Source organism: Manis pentadactyla, chromosome 10, assembly GCF_030020395.1.
Source record: "Manis pentadactyla isolate mManPen7 chromosome 10, mManPen7.hap1, whole genome shotgun sequence".
NCBI lineage: Eukaryota > Metazoa > Chordata > Mammalia > Pholidota > Manidae > Manis > Manis pentadactyla.
Window position 1 is genome coordinate 93229564 of NC_080028.1, and position 20580 is coordinate 93250143.

General features: G+C 37.2%; 1 protein-coding gene across 2 annotated transcripts in view; it reads right to left on the minus strand.

The window, feature by feature from the left end:
- The window catches only part of BAZ1B (bromodomain adjacent to zinc finger domain 1B), an 81461-nt gene that overhangs the window by 47383 nt on the left and 13498 nt on the right, over positions 1-20580 (minus strand). For both annotated transcript variants that reach the window (XM_036887324.2, XM_057487229.1), the window contains 3 exons: positions 16391-16592; positions 14118-14239; positions 12097-12294 (listed from right to left, as the gene is read on the minus strand). In XM_036887324.2, the coding sequence (XP_036743219.2) occupies positions 12097-12294; positions 14118-14239; positions 16391-16592 (522 nt within the window). The remainder of the gene's footprint in view (positions 1-12096; positions 12295-14117; positions 14240-16390; positions 16593-20580) is intronic.

Sequence of the window (20580 nt, forward strand, 5' to 3'; positions counted from 1 at the left end):
AGTGCCAAATACTCTAAGGAGTACAGTATTTCAGAGAACATGTTACAAATCACAGAGTAAGATCCAAAGCTACCCGCGCAGGAATTAAAGACAAACGTGTGTCTTCCAAAAGCTAACCACCTCTTCTGAAAGCCTTGGAAAATCTTCAGAGTACAGACATGACAGATTGATACTTTCCCTAACGGTCAGGATAACAAGTTGTATTTAAAGTCATTCTGAAATAAAATTTATCATTAAAAAGGAGACTAGTGTGAGACTGTGATTCATTTTTAACATCTTAAGTAGATATCTTTTAACAGGGTCTATCATAATTGATCCACTTCCTAGTTTACTGATACTTCTATTTAAAAAGTCACTCATATTTAGCATACAGTTCTTTAAATTTCTTCTATTTAGAAGTATTTTATTATGCAGAAATGATGCAAGAAAGAGCTGGATGGGTTAGCCATGAGAAGATCCAGCAACCTGTTTTTATTTATAAGATGGGCTCTTTGCTAGGCTACACCATCTAATTTTTTTTCTTAACAATGAAAGAAATTAACTCACCCAACCCCCTCCCAACAGGCCAGCTCCCCGCGAAAGCAGTCCTTCAGTAACTGGATCATCTCAGCATAGGCATGCTGGGCAGTCACAGCCAAATGGGAGCCAACATGGCTGGACTCGGGGGGATCTGAAAAAAGTATAAAACCACTTATGCGCTAAGGGTCTCCCTTCTCCCCCTCAGCATAAGTAATCTATGAGAGCAGTGAACAGGGAGAGAGATAAGAATGGATATCTGGATTAGCAGTATTATAGTTTTTTGGCAAAGGCCCTTCCTAATTGCTTAACAGGAAAAAAATATGAATGTTTCAGCAACATGAAAGGCTGTAAGAAAAATAGTGCACACAATTCTATACTTGTTCCCTGTCCCCTAGAACCAGAACCACAAATAAGGAAATCTAATAAGTAAGATAAAAATGAAGAGACTTTATTTATGCAGTTCATCCAGATGCTAAATTTAATGGAATAGTAAGGAACAAGAACCCTAAATTAGAAAACTCTTGCTATCTGTTTTCTGATTCTTATTTCACTCTTCGCATTCACCCAAGGAACCATGTTAGGAGATTCAAGGCAACATTCACAACCTGGGCTTGTCTTGATCTCTAGACACATTTATCAGCAAGTTTGTGAAATGTATTACAATAAAATGCTTTTTAAGTGCTTGAAAATTAATGTAATTTTTATAGTACTTCTCCATTCGCTAACTCATAAACAAACTCCAAGAGGCAAAATTTAAAGAAGTATCTTAAGGCCAGGAACACTTACTTAAAACATCAGTTATTAGCAGATAAAGAACATGTTTAAAAATATATAGTAGGGAGGGGGCGGAAGATGGCGGCGTGAGTAGAGCAGCGGAAACCTCCTCCCAAAACAACATATATCTATGAAAATATAACAAAGACAACCCTTCCTAGAATAAAGACCAGAGGACACAGGACAATATCCAGACCACAACCGCACCTGAGAGAACCCAGCGCCTCGCGAAGTGGGTGAGATACAAGCCCCGGCCCCGCGGGAGCCGAGCGCCCCTCCCCCCAGCTCCCGGCGGGAGAAGAGCAGGCAGAGCGGGAGGGAGACGGAGCCCAGGGCTACCGAACACCCAGCCCCAGCCATCCGGGCCAGAGTGCAGGGCCCTCGATACTGGGAAAACAGGGCAGCAAGAACAGTGAGCAGGCACTGGAGGCTGGGCGACAGAGGACATAAGAAAAGCGCGCGACCATTTTTTTTTTTTTGCTTTTTTGCTGCTTTGTTTTGGCGAGCGCTTTTTGGAAGTCTTAAAGGGACAGGGACCCCAATATTAGGGAAACAGGGCAGAAAGACCGGTGAGCAGAGGCCTGAGGCTGGCACCGGAGAATAAAGAAAAACGAACGACCACCTTTTTTTTAATTAAAATTTTTTTTTCTTGTTTTTTTTTGTGGTCGTTGTTTTGTTTTGGCGGGTGCTTTTTGGAAGTCTTAAAGGGGCAGGGCGGGTCACTTAATCCAGAGGTAGGGAACCCGGGATCTCAGGGCACCCTAACCCCTGGGCTGCAGGGAGCAGGGAGGCCCCTTACGGAGATAAATAGCCTCCCAGCAACTCCTGCTCCAACGCGACTCCACCATTTTGGAGTAGCTGCCAGAGCCAGGCCACGCCCACAGCAACAGCGGAGATTAACTCCATAGCAGCCGGGCAGGAAGCAGAAACCCTGTCTGCGCACAGCTGCGCAGCACGAGCCACTAGAGGCCGCTGTTCTCCCAGGAGAGGAGGGCCACAAACCAACAAGAAAGGAAGTCCTTCCAGCCGTCACTCGTCCCAGTTCTGCAGACTATTCCTATCACCATGAAAAGGCAAAGCTACAGGCAGACAAAGATCACAGAGACAACACCAGAGAAGGAGACAGACCTAACCAGTCTTCCTGACAAAGAATTCAAAATAAGAATCATAAACATGCTGACAGAGATGCAGAGAAATACGCAAGAAAAATGGGATGAAGTCCGGAAAGAGATCACAGATGCCAGAAAGGAGATCGCAGAAATGAAACAAACTCTGGAAGGGTTTATAAGCAGAATGGATAGAATGCAAGAGGCCATTGATGGAATTGAAATCAGAGAACAGGAACGCATAGAAGCTGACATAGAGAGAGACAAAAGGATCTCCAGGAATGAAACAATATTAAGAGAACTGTGTGACCAATCTAAAAGGAGCAATATCCGTATTATAGGGGTCCCAGAAGAAGAAGAGAGAGGCAAAGAGATGGAAAGTATCTTAGAAGAAATAATTGCTGAAAACTTCCCCACACTGGGGGAGGAAGTAATCAAACAGACCACGGAAATACACAGAACCCCCAACAGAAAGGATCCAAGAAGGGCAACACCAAGACACATAATAATTAAAATGGCAAAGATCAAGGACAAGGAAAGAGTGTTAAAGGCAGCTAGAGAGAAAAAGGTCACCTATAAAGGGAAACCCATCAGGCTAACTTCAGATTTCTCAACAGAAACCCTACAGGCCAGAAGAGAATGGCATGATATATTTAATACAATGAAACAGAAGGGCCTTGAACCAAGGATACTGTATCCAGCACGACTATCATTCAAATATGACGGTGGGATTAAACAATTCCCAGACAAACAAAAGCTGAGGGAATTTGCTTTCCACAAACCACCTCTACAGAACATCTTACAGGGACTGCTCTAGATGGGAGCACTCCTAGAAAGAGCACAGCACAAAACACCCAACATATGAAGAATCGAGGAGGAGGAACAAGAAGGGAGAGAAGAAAAGAATCTCCAGACAGTGTATATAACAGCTCAATAAGCGAGCTAAGTTAGGCAGTAAGATACTAAAGAGGCTAACCTTGAACCTTTGGTAACCACGAATTTAAAGCCTGCAATGGCAATAAGTACATATCTTTCAATAGTCACCCTAAATGTTAATGGGTTGAATGCACCAATCAAAAGACACAGAGTAACAGAATGGATAAAAAAGCAAGACCCATCTATATGCTGCTTACAAGAAACTCACCTCAAACCCAAAGACATGTACAGACTAAAAGTCAAGGGATGGAAAAACATATTTCAAGCAAACAACAGTGAGAAGAAAGCAGGGGTTGCAGTACTAATATCAGACAAAATAGACTTCAAAACAAAGAAAGTAACAAGAGATAAAGAAGGACACTACATAATGATAAAGGGCTCAGTCAAACAAGAGGATATAACCATTCTAAATATATATGCACCCAACACAGGAGCACCAGCATATGTGAAACAAATACTAACAGAACTAAAGGGGGATATAGACTGCAATGCATTCATTCTAGGAGACTTCAACACACCACTCACCCCAAAGGATAGATCCACTGGGCAGAAAATAAGTAAGGACACGGAAGCACTGAACAACACAGTAGAGCAGATGGACCTAATAGACATCTGTAGAACTCTACATCCAAAAGCAGCGGGATATACATTCTTCTCAAGTGCACATGGAACATTCTCCAGAATAGACCACATACTAGGCCACAAAAAGAGCCTCAGAAAATTCCAAAAGATTGAAATCCTACCAACCAACTTTTCAGACCACAAAGGCATAAAACTAGAAATAAACTGTACAAAGAAAGCAAAGAGGCTCACAAACACATGGAGGCTTAACAACACGCTCCTAAATAATCAATGGATCAATGACCAAATCAAAATGGAGATCCAGCAATATATGGAAACAAATGACAACAACAACACTAAGCCCCAACTTCTGTGGGACACAGCAAAAGCAGTCTTAAGAGGAAAGTATATAGCAATCCAAGCATATTTAAAAAAGGAAGAGCAATCCCAAATGAATGGTCTAATGTCACAATTATCGAAATTGGAAAAAGAAGAACAGATGAGGCCTAAGGTCAGCAGAAGGAGGGACATAATAAAGATCAGAGAAGAAATAAATAAAATTGAGAAGAATAAAACAATAGCAAAAATCAATGAAACCAAGAGCTGGTTCTTCGAGAAAATAAACAAAATAGATAAGCCTCTAGCCAGACTTATTAAGAAGAAAAGAGAATCAACACAAATCAACAGTATCAGAAACGAGAAAGGAAAAATCACGACGGACCCCACGGAAATGCAAAGAATTATTGGAGAATACTATGAAAACCTATATGCTAACAAGCTGGGAAACCTAGGAGAAATGGACAACTTCCTAGAAAAATATAACCTTCCAAGATTGACCCAGGAAGAAACAGAAAATCTAAACAGACCAATTACCAGCAACGAAATTGAAGAGGTAATCAAAAAACTACCCAAGAACAAAACCCCCGGGCCAGATGGATTTACCTCGGAATTTTATCAGACATACAGGGAAGACATAATACCCATTCTCCTTAAAGTTTTCCAAAAAATAGAGGAGGAGGGGATACTCCCAAACTCATTCTATGAAGCTAACATCACCCTAATACCAAAACCAGGCAAAGACCCCACCAAAAAAGAAAACTACAGACCAATATCCCTGATGAACGTAGATGCAAAAATACTCAACAAAATATTAGCAAACCGAATTCAAAAATACATCAAAAGGATCATACACCATGACCAAGTGGGATTCATTCCAGGGATGCAAGGATGGTACAACATTCGAAAGTCCATCAACATCATCCACCACATCAACAAAAAGAAAGACAAAAACCACATGATCATCTCCATAGATGCTGAAAAAGCATTTGACAAAGTTCAACATCCATTCATGTTAAAAACTCTCAGCAAAATGGGAATAGAGGGCAAGTACCTCAACATAATAAAGGCCATCTATGATAAACCCACAGCCAACATTATATTGAACAGCGAGAAGCTGAAAGCATTTCCTCTGAGATCGGGAACTAGACAGGGATGCCCACTCTCTCCACTGTTATTTAACATAGTACTGGAGGTCCTAGCCACGGCAATCAGACAAAATAAAGAAATACAAGGAATCCAGATTGGTAAAGAAGAAGTTAAACTGTCACTATTTGCAGATGACATGATACTGTACATAAAAAACCCTAAAGACTCCACCCCAAAATTACTAGAACTGATATCGGAATACAGCAAAGTTGCAGGATACAAAATCAACACACAGAAATCTGTGGCTTTCCTATATACTAACAATGAACCAACAGAGAGAGAAATCAGGAAAACAACTCCATTCACAATTGCATCAAAAAAAATAAAATACCTAGGAATAAACCTAACCAAAGAAGTGAAAGACTTATACTCTGAAAACTACAAGTCACTCTTAAGAGAAATTAAAGGGGACACTAACAGATGGAAACTCATCCCATGCTCGTGGCTAGGAAGAATTAATATCGTTAAAATGGCCATCCTGCCCAAAGCAATATACAGATTTGATGCAATCCCTATGAAACTACCAGCAACATTCTTCAATGAACTGGAACAAATAATTCAAAAATTCATATGGAAACACCAAAGACCCCGAATAGCCAAAGCAATCCTGAGAAAGAAGAATAAAGTAGGGGGGATCTCACTCCCCAACTTCAAGCTCTACTATAAAGCCATAGTAATCAAGACAATTTGGTACTGGCACAAGAGCAGAGCCACAGACCAATGGAACAGACTGGAGAATCCAGATATTAACCCAGACATATATGGTCAATTAATATTTGATAAAGGAGCCATGGACATACAATGGGGAAATGACAGTCTCTTCAACAGGTGGTGCTGGCAAAACTGGACAGCTACATGTAGGAGAATGAAACTGGACCATTGTCTAACCCCATATACAAAAGTAAACTCAAAATGGATCAAAGACCTGAATGTAAGCCATGAAACCATTAAACTCTTGGAAGAAAACATAGGCGAAACCTCTTAGACATAAACATGAGTGACCTCTTCTTGAACATATCTCCCCGGGCAAGGAAAACAACAGCAAAAATGAGTAAGTGGGACTATATTAAGCTGAAAAGCTTCTGTACAGCAAAAGACACCATCAATAGAACAAGAAGGATACCTACAGTATGGGAGAATATATTTGAAAATGACACATCTGATAAAGGCTTGACGTCCAGAATATATAAGGAGCTCTCACGCCTCAACAAACAAAAAACAAATAACCCAATTAAAAAATGGGCAGAGGAACTGAACAGACAGTTCTCCAAAAAAGAAATACAGATGGCCAACAGACACATGAAAAGATGCTCCACATCGCTAATTATCAGAGAAATGCAAATTAAAACTACAATGAGGTATCACCTCACACCAGTAAGGATGGCTGCCATCCAAAAGACAAACAACAACAAATGTTGGCGAGGCTGTGGAGAAAGGGGAACCCTCCTACACTGCTGGTGGGAATGTAAGTTAGTTCAACCATTGTGGAAAGCAGTATGGAGGTACGTCAAAATGCTCAAAACAGACTTAGCATTTGACCCAGGAATTCCACTCCTAGGAATTTACCCTAAGAATGCAGCAATCAAGTTTGAGAAAGACAGATGCACCCCTATGTTTATCGCAGCACTATTTACAATAGCCAAGAATTGGAAGCAACCTAAATGTCCATCAATAGATGAATGGATAAAGAAGATGTGGTACATATACACAATGGAATACTACTCAGCTATAAGAAAAGGGCAAATCCAATCATTTGCAGCAACATGGATGGAGCTGGAGGGTATTATGCTCAGTGAAACAAGCCAAGCGGAGAAAGAGAAATACCAAATGATTTCACTTATCTGTGGAATATAAGAACAAAGGAAAAACTGAAGGAACAAAACAGCAGCAGAATCACAGAACTCAAGAATGGACTAACAGGTACCAAAGGGAAAGGGACTGGGGAGGATGGGTGGGTAGGGAGGGATAAGGGGGGGAGAAGTAGGGGGGTATTAAGATTAACATGCATGGGGGGGTAGGAGAAAAGGGAGGGCTGTACAACACAGAGAAGGCAAGTAGTGATTCTACAACATTTTGCTATGCTGATGGACAGTGACTGTAAAGGGGTTTATAGGGGAGACCTGGTATAGGGGAGAGCCTAGTAAACATAATATTCGTCATGTAAGTGTAGATTAGTGATAGCAAAAAAAAAAAAAAAAAAAAGGGCAGTTCCTGTGTGGTAACCTCCAACGAGTTCTACACAAGGGTATAAAGGGCATATAAAAGTGTAGGCAAAGGGTCTGTTTGTGTTTATACAGAGGATCAAAGCCTAATTGGGCTACCCCGAAAATGAACTAAGATACGATATGAAAAAGAACTTCCAACATCTGCACTCTCTGGAAGACTCATGCCAGAACATGATCATCAAAAAACCCCAACAAAGATCCACGCACTGCTACAGCTGTAGATGCACTCATCCCACCAGTTCCTGGACTTGCCATGGGAATGAGGAAGGAGATATCTAAGCTGGCCTGTGCATACAGTAAAACAACAAAATTGGACTGGATCTATACTGTTGGAACTCAACCAAGAATTTGGAGAAGTGCAAATTGTAGCGCTCCAAAGTCTTACAACTAAAAACTATTTACTGTTAAAAGAACATATGGCATGTGAACAGTCCCCAGGAATGGGTTGTTTTAATTTGTCTGATTTCTCTCAGACTGTTCTAGTTCAGTTGGACAATATCCACCATATCATAGATAAGTTTTCACAAATGCCTAAGGTGCCTAACTGGTTTTCTTGGTTTCACTGCAGATGGCTGGTAATTACAGATATGCTTTGGTTATGTAACTATACTCCTATTATGTTAATGTGTGTGTGCAATTTAAGTAGTAGCTTAAAACCTATACATGCTGAAGTTACTCTACAAGAAGATATATCAAAGAAATAATCAATCTTCCCATGTTTTCTTCCGCCTGCTACTTCTATAGCTTTTCTTCTTCCTTCCTAATTACAACCCTTAAATAGAATTCGTGCCTCATATCAAATTTACCGAGTATCATAATTCTTCCAAGTGGTAAAGATACCTCAAGACAAATGCTGGGCATAGAAGCCACAGGGCATAAATATGCAAAGAAGTAAAAAGCTAACTTTTTCAAACAATAAGGCTTCTCTCTCACTTACCAACTTCACATTTCCCTGTATGGCCCCGGAAGATGACTGGTTAGCCAGAGACGGGTAAGATTCCTCAAGGGAGGAACAACCTAAGACAGGCACAGTCGCAGGGGGGCCATCAGGTGAGAAATTGGGGATCAACAGAGGTGAGGCTTAGAACCTCACCCCCCCGTTCTGAGAGAAATCTTCTGCATACGTGGATGTTTTATTGCCCTGGTCTAGCTTGGATTAACACATAGTCTACAGGCACACACCTGATCATCTACATGTGCTCTCTTACAACACTAAACTATGTTTTCTACCTTTATCTTGTATCTACCTACCACTTCAGCATTTTATTAAAAATAATAATAATAAAGAGAGAAATGTGGTATCCACATATAAATCAAGTATAAAAACCAAATGAGTATTCATATTTGAACTGACTGTTTATAGTTCATAATGCATGAGCAAAACCGAAAGTTTCTGTGATGACTGCCCTTGTACTGTTCACTATGTAACTTATTCATTATGTAAGAATTTGTTCTACATGTAAAAACTTGTTTGTTATGCCTCAGAAGATTGGAGACTGACAAAAATTAGGCTTGGGGTGGAATAATGATTGTGCATTGAGCATTGACTCCCCTATACAGAATTTTATTGTCGTTAACAACCATTTGATCAATAAATATGAGAGATGCCCTCACAAAAAAAAAAAAAGGACAGACTTCCAATGGTAAAATAAATTAGTAACCGGGATGTAATGTAGAGCATAAGGAATATAGTCAAGATATTGTAACAGCTTGGTAGGGTGATAGCTGGAACCTAGAATTATGTATATAAATGTTCTACCACTGTGTTGTACACTTGAAACTCATGTAATGTAATACTGTGTGTCAACTACCCTTCAATAAAAAATAATTATTAAAAAAAAAATATATATATATATATATAGTAATTCAACTTCAAGCTCTCCTACAAAGCCACAGTAATCAAGACAATTTGGTACTGGCATAAGAACAGACCCATAGATCAATGGAACAGAATAGAGAGCCCAGATATAAACCCAAGTATATATGGTCAATTAATATACGATAAAGGAGCTATGGATATACAATGGGGAAATGACAACGTCTTCAACAACTGTGTTGGCAAAATTGGACAGCTACATGTAAGAGAATGAAACTAGATTATTGTCTAACTCCATACACAAAAGGAAACTTGAAATGGATCAAAGACCTGAATGTAAGTCATGAAACCATAAAACTCTTCTTAGAAGAAAACATAGGCAAAAATCTCTTGAATATAAACATGAGCAACTTTTTCCTGAACGCATCTCCTTGGGCAAGGGAAACAAAATAAAAAATGAACAAAAGGGACTACATCAAACTAAAAAGCTTCTGTAAAGCAAAGAACATCATCAGCAAAACAAAAAGGCATCCTACAGCATAGGAGAATACATTTGTAAATGACGTATCTGACAAGAGGTTAACATCCAAAATATATAAAGAACTCACACGCACGACTCAATACCCTAAAGGCAAGTAACACTATTAAAAAATGGGTGGAGGATATGAACAAACAGTTCTCCAAAGAAGAAATTCAGATGGCCAGCAGGCACATGAAAAGATGCTCCACATTGCTAATTATCAGGGAAATGCAAATTAAAACCACAATGAGATACCACATCACACCAGTAAGGATGGCCAACACAGAAAAGGCTAAGAACTACAAATGCTGGCGAAGATGCAGAGAAAGGGGAACCCTCCTACACTGTTGGTGGGAATGTAAACTTAGTTCAACCAATGTGGAAAGCAATATGGAGGTTCCTCAAAAAACTAAAAATAGAAATACCATTTGACCTGGGAATTCTACTCTTAGGAATTTACCCAAAGAAAACAACTTCTCAGATTCAAAAAGACATATGCACCCCTATGTTTACTGCAAGACTATTTACAACAGCCAAGATATGGAAGCAACGTAAGTGTCCACCAGTGGATGAATGGATAAAGAAGACGTGGTACATACATACTATGGAATACTATTCGGCCATAAGAAAGAAACAAATCCTACCATTTGCAACAACATGGATGAAGCTAGAGGGTATTATGCTCAGTGAAATAAGCCAGGCAGAGAAAGACAAATACCAAACGATTTCCCTCATTTGTGGAGTATAACAACGAAGCAAAACTGGAGGAACAAAATGGCAGCAGACTCAGACTCCAAGAAGGGACTAGCGGTTACCAAAGGGGAGGGGTGAGAGAGGGTGGTGGGGAGAGGGGGAGAGAGGGAGAAGGGGATTGAGGGGTATCATGACTGGTGCACATGGTGTGTGTGGGGTCACAGGGAAAACAAGTATAGCTCAGAGAAGACAAACAGGGACTCTGTGGTATCTTACTACACTGATGGACAGTGACTGCAATGGGGTATGGGGGGGGACTTGATATAAGGGTGAATGTAATAACCACATTTTCTTATGAAACCTTCATAAGAGTGTATATCAATGATACCTTAATAAAAAAAAAAGAGAAAAAAGAAAAAAAGTAATTCTGCAAAAAAGAGCATAGATGATGATGCTTTATCATGCTCATCTAAAATAAGAAAACATGCTAAATGCTAAACTATGGTTGGAGGTCTTGACCAAATTTTGGGAAATAAAACTGTTTCCCAATATACTTTTGTCAGCAAAATCAACCTAAGACAATTGAGGAAATTTAGTTGTATGACTCAAAATGTCCTTAGTTTTTGTAATTTAAAGGGGGTGGGGGGAGAAATCCTAGAACTCTTAGTTTTGACAGATCAGCAGCCCTCTCCTGATCCCATTCTGACAGAGACCAAGATGAAAATATCAGTATGCAAGTAAGTAAATTTACCAACAAAAGCAGCATAAATGTTCTCAAAACCTACAATAAGAAATCTTATTGGAGAAACCCTTTTATGGAAAAAGTCAGAAATCTGAGGCCGTTGTCATAGTTTCTATCATTTACTTTCAGTAGGTACTAATCAGACAAACCTCAGTTTCCCCATCGGGAAAATAAGATTAACATATATATACCATACAACTTTGTAAGAATGCTTTGAAGATCAAATAAGATGATTAAGTAACAAAAACACATTCTCAAGAGGGAAATGCTAGATTTTCTACTAAACTGTTATAAAAAGTAATATTTATTCCAAGTCCCTTTTCTAAAGGCTGCTAGTATATCTGATCATCTTATCTAAAATATAAAATCCATTTTCATTTTTAGAATCGATTTGAAGAATATTTTTAGCTTTTATACCATGCCTCATTCCAAGAAGGATGTGAGCACCTCTCCTGCAAAAAAAAAAACTCATATGCAGTTTTTCTTAAATTTTGCAACTATAGTAAAAATAAATTGAACTAGGGGAGATACTCAGTATGGTCTCCCCCTACCAACTCCACATCACAAACTATATGAAATATATATATCTGTAAGCTTTTTAATTCATTAATTAAGAGTTCAAAATCTGATATAAATCTAATTCTACTGGAGTCACTGGAGATAATAAACTTATCTAATAGTATTCTATCCTGCTGTCCAAAAATTAATAGTGATCTTACCTTGTATGGATCAAGTAAAAAGTCACTGAACTTGCTAGGCAGGGAATATTTCTTCACCAATTCATCTTCTACCACCCATGGTGCATTTTCACCAGTACCAGCCCGTATTGCATTATGCCGTATAAAGTATCGAAGTATCTCTTTATTTGGTGGGCGTTCTGTACGAATCAAGCTGTCTGCAGGCACATTACTGATGATCTAGATTAACAAATATAAATAACTCACCACTAGGATAAAAAGCAATTAACCAGTGAGAGCATTTATGCTCTCTCCAGAAAAATTGTTAATTCCACCTATATATAGGGCTCTGAACTAGATGTAAGAAAAAGTAGAATATTTTCATAGTATTCACTTAAAGATATCCCTAGGTCATTTATCACCATGTGTCAGTCTTAAAAACGTGTATATACACTGAACCAGCAATTCTTAGGAATTCAGAAGTAAATGAACAGTCATCAACTGCTCATAAAAGAAAAAGTGAAAACTACATATAAAGATCCATCAGTAAGAGATTCGTTTTTTAAATTAAAATACATCCATATAATGGACACTATGCAGCTTGGGAGAAAAATATTTCTTAATCAGGACAAATTTATCAGAATCATCCAGGAAGCTATTAAAATTCAGACACTTGGGCTTCCCCTCAAATTTACTGAATCAGAAGAATCTCTGGCAGTACAGCCTGGGAATCAACATTTTCAATAAACTCCCCTAGTGACTATGACACACATTACAACCTGAGAATCCTGTTTTGGAAGATAATTTAATGACATTACAGATGTCTACCATTAGTAAATGAAAAAAGCAAGTTACAAAACAGTATGTATGGAATATTCCTATATTTAAAGGTCACTTAAAAGCTAACTACAATTAACCACATCTATATTCACCAATTATCAGCTCTGACTATGGCACTAGAGATCTTGTATTTATATTTTCTATTCTACAAAACAATATTTACTACATGTGAACAAAGCAATTTATACTCATCAATAAGAATACAAATGACTATTAGGGAAGTGGTTGAGACTGCCTAACAATTACGTTTAACTAGCTATCTTGCTGAATGAGAGGTAAGAAAAACTTAGTGACAAATTGTATTTAACATTCAATTTTCAAATACAGAGAAATCCTAACAATCCAGCCATGTCTTCAGATCACAAAATAAAACAGAAGTCATTCTGTGGGGGGAAAAAACACATTCTAAAGAGGTCAAAGTTCTCATAATCCTTCCCAATCTCATTTACCAAATTAAGAACTTTGACAGAATTATGAAACTTCTCAGGCCTTAGCTATTTCTTCTATAAAATAGTTAAACATGAAGATAAATGTGTAGCTACCTTCTACTCCCATACGGTCTTCCCACTTCTTTCTAATTTTAAGATTTTACACATACAGGTAATAAGAGTACCTGAAAGTAATATGCCATAATTCATAGAATCTAAGATGCTATTAATCAAAGACATATTTTATGTACCACTAAGAAAAAAACTTGCCAACTGATTTTAAGATATTTCCTGATGCTGGACATGTTAAAAACTGTGAAAAGATGAGTACCTTAAAATCAAATAACATATTATTAAGTCATCTTAAAGGTGTTAACTGTTTTAGATTATTAGCTCTATAGATTCCTTGTAAAAGCACCAATTAGAATTGACTCAGTTTCTGAGTGTAAACTATATTACAAATTGCTCTACTTTTCACTTAGGATGTCCATAACTGCAGAGAACAGATTATTTTCCAAACAACCAAGCTTGAAGCTCAATTGCTAATACTCTTGTACCCTAATAATTCTTATTAAAAGGGAAAAAAAAGCATGCTATCTCCTAGGAAAGAAAATATAATTTGACTTAAAATCATAATTACTAAGACTAGAAAAACCACTCACAATTTGTTGTAGGAACACATTCATTCACTTACATTTTTCTTTAGCACACTTTTGCTGAGAAAACTAGCGCTATATTTTCTTAAATAACATCTACTGTATTTAAAGGCTTATTTACTATAAAGTGCCAACTAACCTTATCTTCATTTTGTAGTTTCACATCATATTTGTGAGGCAGAAATTTTGGAGGAGCCCATTTCCTTTCTCCTTTTTTTAATGAAGTAGGGAGTTTTCGTGGAGATCTACGTGCTCTGTCATCTAGTCAAATTGATAGAAAATTAGTGAAAAAATAATTCTTTTAACTATCCATTCACTAACAATCATTTTACTAAACATCTACTCTGCACCAGGCACTAAGTAATGGGGCACAAAGGTGAATCATAAAGTCCTTACCTCAGTAGTTAAAGTCTATGGGAGGAGTAAAAAAAAAAAAATTATAATACAATGTGGAAAAAACTATAATAACAGAGAAGTACTATGAGAGGAGACAGAAGAAATACCTAACTTAGTCTGGCAGATAAACAAGAAAGGCCTAGAAATAATCTGACTTGTTCAGAGACTGCGAGTAATGAGGTATGGGTGAATAAGAGCTAAAGTAGAGTAAAAAAAATCAGACTGAAGAGATGTAAGTAGAGATCAAATTATAAAGAACTTTTAATACCACTTAAAGAGATTATAGAGTTTGTCTTGTGAGCAACTAGGTAAACAATGGATTTTTGGTCTACCTAACTAGATGTACATTTTGGAAAGATCACTAAGTGTGAAAAGGTTAAGAGAATAACATTTTCAGCAATTAGAAAATGAGTAAATGGGAAGGTGAGACTGAAGATAAGGAAATAAGATACAATGCCAAACATGCATTAATGTAAATGGAATGGAGGAGTAGTCAAGAGGTATCTAGAAGACAGACTTGGTAACCAACCTACTAGATGTGGGAATGTTAAAGGTTTCCAAGTTTTCTGCCTTAAGGACCGACTACATGATGGTATCATTAACTGAGTAAGAGAACACTGAAAGAACAGCAGGTTTCTTGTTTATTTGTGCTGGAGAGACAACATAAAGAGTGAGGTGATCCATTTAGCTTCACATGTGTTAAATTTGAATTGCCTAGGACATATAGTGAAGATCAGGTGTAGAGTTAAGTTAAGCTGATGTAGGCTTGGGATCAACCTATATATAAGTTTAAGAGTTTAAACTGTGGGCATGAATGAAATATAACAGTAAGTACACTTTTATTGAAAAATTAAAAGGTGGCAGAAAAAGCCTATGGAAAAAAAAATCTAATGAATAGCAGAGAAAAAAAAAGATAAGTGGCAGGAGAACTAGGAGATCACAGTATCAAACAGGCTAAAGGATATGAGAGTGACTAGCTGTTAAATGTACTGGAGAAGTAAAACAGACTACAAATAAACCAATGGATATGGCAATTCAGGGTCATCTATAATCTTATTAGGAACAGTTTCAGGAGTTAAAGAGGCAGAAGTTAAATAACATCATAAGGAATAAACTAATGGTCAAACTGGACCAACATTCTAAAGAACCTTGGCTTGAATGAATAAGACAGGAATAGACCAAGAGGATCAGACGAATATGTGTTTGTTCTGAGAAAAGCCATTAGCGGGGGACTAAAAACATTACAGAGTAGAATAATAAATGTTATAAAATGGAAGACAGATAGCATAATACTCTAATAAAACATTCAATTCAAACTTTGTAACTTAAATAATGAGGTAAAAATATTTGATCATCTAACAGTAATGGGAAAAGGGATCAACATACTCAAACTCTTTGAGTAGTACTCATATTTTTGGAGACAGAATCTGTTCCCGTCAAACCCCTTATTTCCACAGATTTAAAAAAAAAAATGAAGACCTCAAAGGTTGAATAGTTTTCCCAATAGGCAATGTTTCAGTTCTTCAAGTTTCAAAACATGATTGTTAGGTCTCCAGTTCCCTAAAAATTACTTATGACAGCTCCCACTTGAGTTAGATTATAGATAAAAGAAGTATCTTAAACCACCACACCAGCTGGCAATTTGAAGAGAAATAAAGATTAGAACTTGCCCCTCCTACTCCAATCACCCTGCTTCCACACATACATACATATGTTCAACTTAGAGAGAAAAGAAAAACAAACTTTGTTCCCTGTTTTGAGGAGCTAGGTGTATGCACATAGATTTCTAAACAGCAAGAGGAAATGGTTTCCCATTGGTTTCACTGTGTTGAGAGATTTAAGTCTTGATTCACTCTGTGGGTTTTTTGTTTTCTCAATCATAATGAACAAAAGCCTATCTACCTATTAACAAAACTCAACTACAAATTTAGCTGCTAGAGAACTCAAAAAAGATTTGTGTATAATAAAATAAACAGAGTAGCATAACTCACTAAGGAAAGCTAGCATCATACATACTAATGCTCTCTCTCCTTCCTTCATCGTCTTTTACAACTGCCTCCTTCTTCTGATGGTCCTGAGTGATTTGGCTAGAATTCTCTTTGTCACTTGACGGAGAATCACAGGCACCATTGGATTTTTTCTCAGCAGCCTCTTCATCCACTTTCTCCAAAGGATGAATTTTCACAATCCTCACCTTGAGCATTTTTTCCTTCCCAACCTACACAGGAGACAGGAGGAAGAATCAAAGATAATAAATAAGAACTAGAAACCTAATGTTTAGAATATATTAGCTAATGTAGATTCCACCTCACCTAACAAAAATTCACTAAAGTTCTAAAGTAGCCAAATACAGTGATTTCTTTCAACTTTATTTCTCAGACTTTTAGGCTGAAATATGACAATCATGTCATCTGCAAATAAAGATAATTTTACTTCTTTCTTTCCAATCTGGATGCCTTTTATTTCTTTTTCATGACAGACTATACTGGCTGGAACCTCCAAAACAATGTCAAAGAGAGGTGGGAGAGCAGACATTCAGTCTTTTACCATTAGGTTATGTTCACTGGAAGTTATTCTGTAAATATCCTTTATCAAGCTGAAGTTTCTTTTTATGTGCGGTCTACTGAGAGTTACATCAGGAGTTGATGGTGGCTTTTGTCTAACAGTTTTTGTATGCAAAATGAGATATATCGTATGCTTTTTCTTGTTAGTCAATCAGTAGAATTATAAATTTAAAACAACCTTGCATTTCCAGGATAAACTTCACTCAGTCATAATGAATTATCTTTTTAAAATAGTGATTTCATTTGCTAAAATTCTGGTTAGAACTTTTACATGTATGTTCATGAAGGAGTTTTGTGAACATAGATTTTATTTTCTTGGTCATAGTTTTTTCTTGTAATGTGCTTGGAAGGTTTTGGTATCAGGGTAATGACCTCATAAAATAGTCATGAAGAATTCCCTCCTCTCCCACTTTCTGGAAGCATTTATATAAAATCAGTATTATTTCTCCCTTAAATGTTTTGTTGACTTCACCAGGGAAAACACCTGGGCCCAGAGTTTTCTTTGTGGGACAAGTTTAAGTACAAATTCAATTTCTTTAATGAGTATAAGCTATTAAGGTTTCTAGTTTTTCTTGGGTGGATTTTGGTAGCTTGTCTTTCAAGGAATTTATCCATTTCATTTGTTAAAATGGCATAAAGGTATTCATAACATTTACTAGCCTATTAATCTCTATAGAATTCTTAATTCTTATTGGTTAATTTGTGTCTTTTCTCTTTTTGTTCTGAGTTTGGCTAGAGGTTTATTAATCTGATCTTTTCAGATTACCAGCTCCAACTATAATCGTGATTTGTCTACTTTTCCAACTATAATCGTGATTTGTATTTCTATCCATTTTTGTTTTATGTATTTGGAAATTTGTTATTAAGGACTACTATGTCCTTCTAATAAACTGACCCCTTTGTCATGAAATGCTTCTTTGTCAATTAAAATATTCTTTGCTCCATAATCATACCTTTTTGTCTGATACTTTTATAGCTACTCCAGATTTCTTTTGACTAATATGAGGATGGTATCTCCCCATTCTTTTACTACTATCCTATTTGTATCTTCTTTATAGGTGGCATATAGTTGGGTCTAGTTTCTTTATTCAATCTGACAATTTCTACCTTTTAACTAAAATTTTCAGACCATTTACACTAAATGTAATTAATTATAGATACAGTTAGGTATATTGCTTTTTATTAGGCTTCATCAAAACTAAAAAATTCTGCTCTTCAAAAGACTGTTGAGAATGAAAACACAAACGGAGGATTGGAAGAAATACCAAAAGCATGTATCTAAATAATTTGTATCCAGAATATACAAAGAACTCTCAGAACTCAAAAACAAGAGAACAATCCAATTTAAAAATGAGCAAGGTGCACTGATGGACAGTGACTGCACTGGGGTATGGGTGGGGACTTGATAATATGGGTAAATGTAGTAACCACATTGTTTTTTCATGTGAAACCTTCATAAGAATGTATATCAATCATACCTTAATAAAAAATTTTAAGTAAATAAATAAATAGATAAATAAAGATGAGCAAGGATTTGAAGTCACTTCACCTAAGAAAGAATAAAAGGATAGCAGCAAGTATGTACGTTAACATGCTCAAAAGGGTAAATATCCAAGAAAAAAACCCTCCGTCAAAGGGTATCATATTCAATCTCACAATATCCACCAAGAACAATGAATACGCAGCTCCACACTTTTGTCAAAACCTGGCATTATTCTGGCATTTTCTTACTGACTAATCCAGTATGTATAAAATTATCTCACTATGGTTTTGATTTGATTTCCTGGGTTACTAACGAATTTAAACCTTTTTTCATATGTTTATGGGCATTCACCTTTCTCTCCCCCCAGTTCTCAAACCTCTCCTCTTCCACCTTGGAAATACGTACACAATATTTCTTTTTGCCATTCCCAATCTGTCTCCTTCTTCTCTACTCTGCTCTGTGCTTCAACAGGCTGACCTTTATGAACTACACCAAACTTCCTTAAGATTTTGGTGAGTTCAGCCCAAGGGAAACATCAGAAGAAAAGATGGTGGGAGAAAAGTGATGTTGGGGGTATGTATTCTCCTGTCTCCCTAGCAGGCTGGTTATATCTTATTCCCAAAGTACTTGTCTACAACTGCATTACTCTCTTCTAGTTCCAGTATCCACTCCCTCTCCTTGTTTCCTTGGGGTTTAGAATAATAGTCTCTCTACTGTTGACAACCACAGGTACTTAACCTTTCCTTGTTACTTTTCCTTGACCTAGATCAAACTATTATCTGTTGTTCATAGTACCTTTATTAAACTCAATTCAATTACACCACTTGAATATGCCATCTGTTTCCTGCCAGGATGCTGACTGATATAAAGTGTGTTATTAAAATCCAGTGGTGATCCCATAGACATCACAAGTATAAAAAGAAGTAACAAGGAGATACAGGGGGTCAAAGCAAATGAAGGAAAGAACAAGGACTTTGGAACCAGATAGACATAGAGACAAAAGCCAGAATCCCTGTCCCATCACTTACTGACTATTGTTGGGCTACCTAGGCCACCCCCTCAACCCCTTCTCTTGCCAGGCTGCCTCTTGTGAGGCTTTAAAAAAAAGACAGTATTCACTTTCTCAGTTCCCTTGAGCTAAGGGTGGTTATATAAGCAACGGTCTAGCCAATAACATGCAAAGAGGGATGGGGAGGAATATACTTCTGATTAAGATTTCCTCACTCTGAATACAGTCACAATTTCATAATTAAGAGACAACAAAGCTAAGGACAAAACCCAGCACACTAAGAAGAACAGAGCAGAAAGACACAAAGAGTCTAGGTCCCTGACAGTATTACTCGACCTTTATACACACTTGGAACTGCCTGCCTGTAAGACTTACTGTATGAGATAATCAAATGTCTTCATTTGATGGCTAGCCGACAGTACTCTGTGTCGTCCCCAGAGTCATCCCCTGGAGTTTGTGAAAACTGCAAACTTTTAGTCTCTACCTTATACCTTATGTACCAAACTTTCAGGGACTGGGGCCCAAGAATGTATATTCAGAAGTCCTACAAATCGAAGTTTGAGAAATACTGGCCACTGTTAGTCAGCTATGTTTTTAGACACAATTGAAATCATTCATAACTAATATAATGCATTAGTTGCAATGCATCTACCTGAACAAGCTATTTAAATATCTGAGCTTGTTAATTACCTCAACATTTCTGGGAAGATTCTGTAAGACATTATGTAAACTGACTAGTTCAGTATCCAGTACCTACTAATATTTAACAAATGTTAAACATCCCTTCCTCCTGGATCTTTAAATTTTCAAAGGATTATATAGGGGTTACTTTACTGTTAGGTACCACTTTAGTAATAGTTATCCTTGAACTATTTGGGCTGGAAAATTTAAAAACAAATTTAAGTAGAAAAAGAAAAAAGTCAAACTCGCTCACTATTGTAGTAAAATGAGATCCTTCACTTGTTGGTGCCATAGGTTTAGATTATAAACACATCTGAAGTCCTTTAAACAGAGTATGAAAAAAATTATAAAACAAAAAGCCAAGACAGCATAGATATCAAAAAGGGACAGAGCAGGGAAAACAAGGGTACAATGGTATACAGTGTAAGTTACCATATTAATAAACATTCCCAATAATGAGTATGGTTCT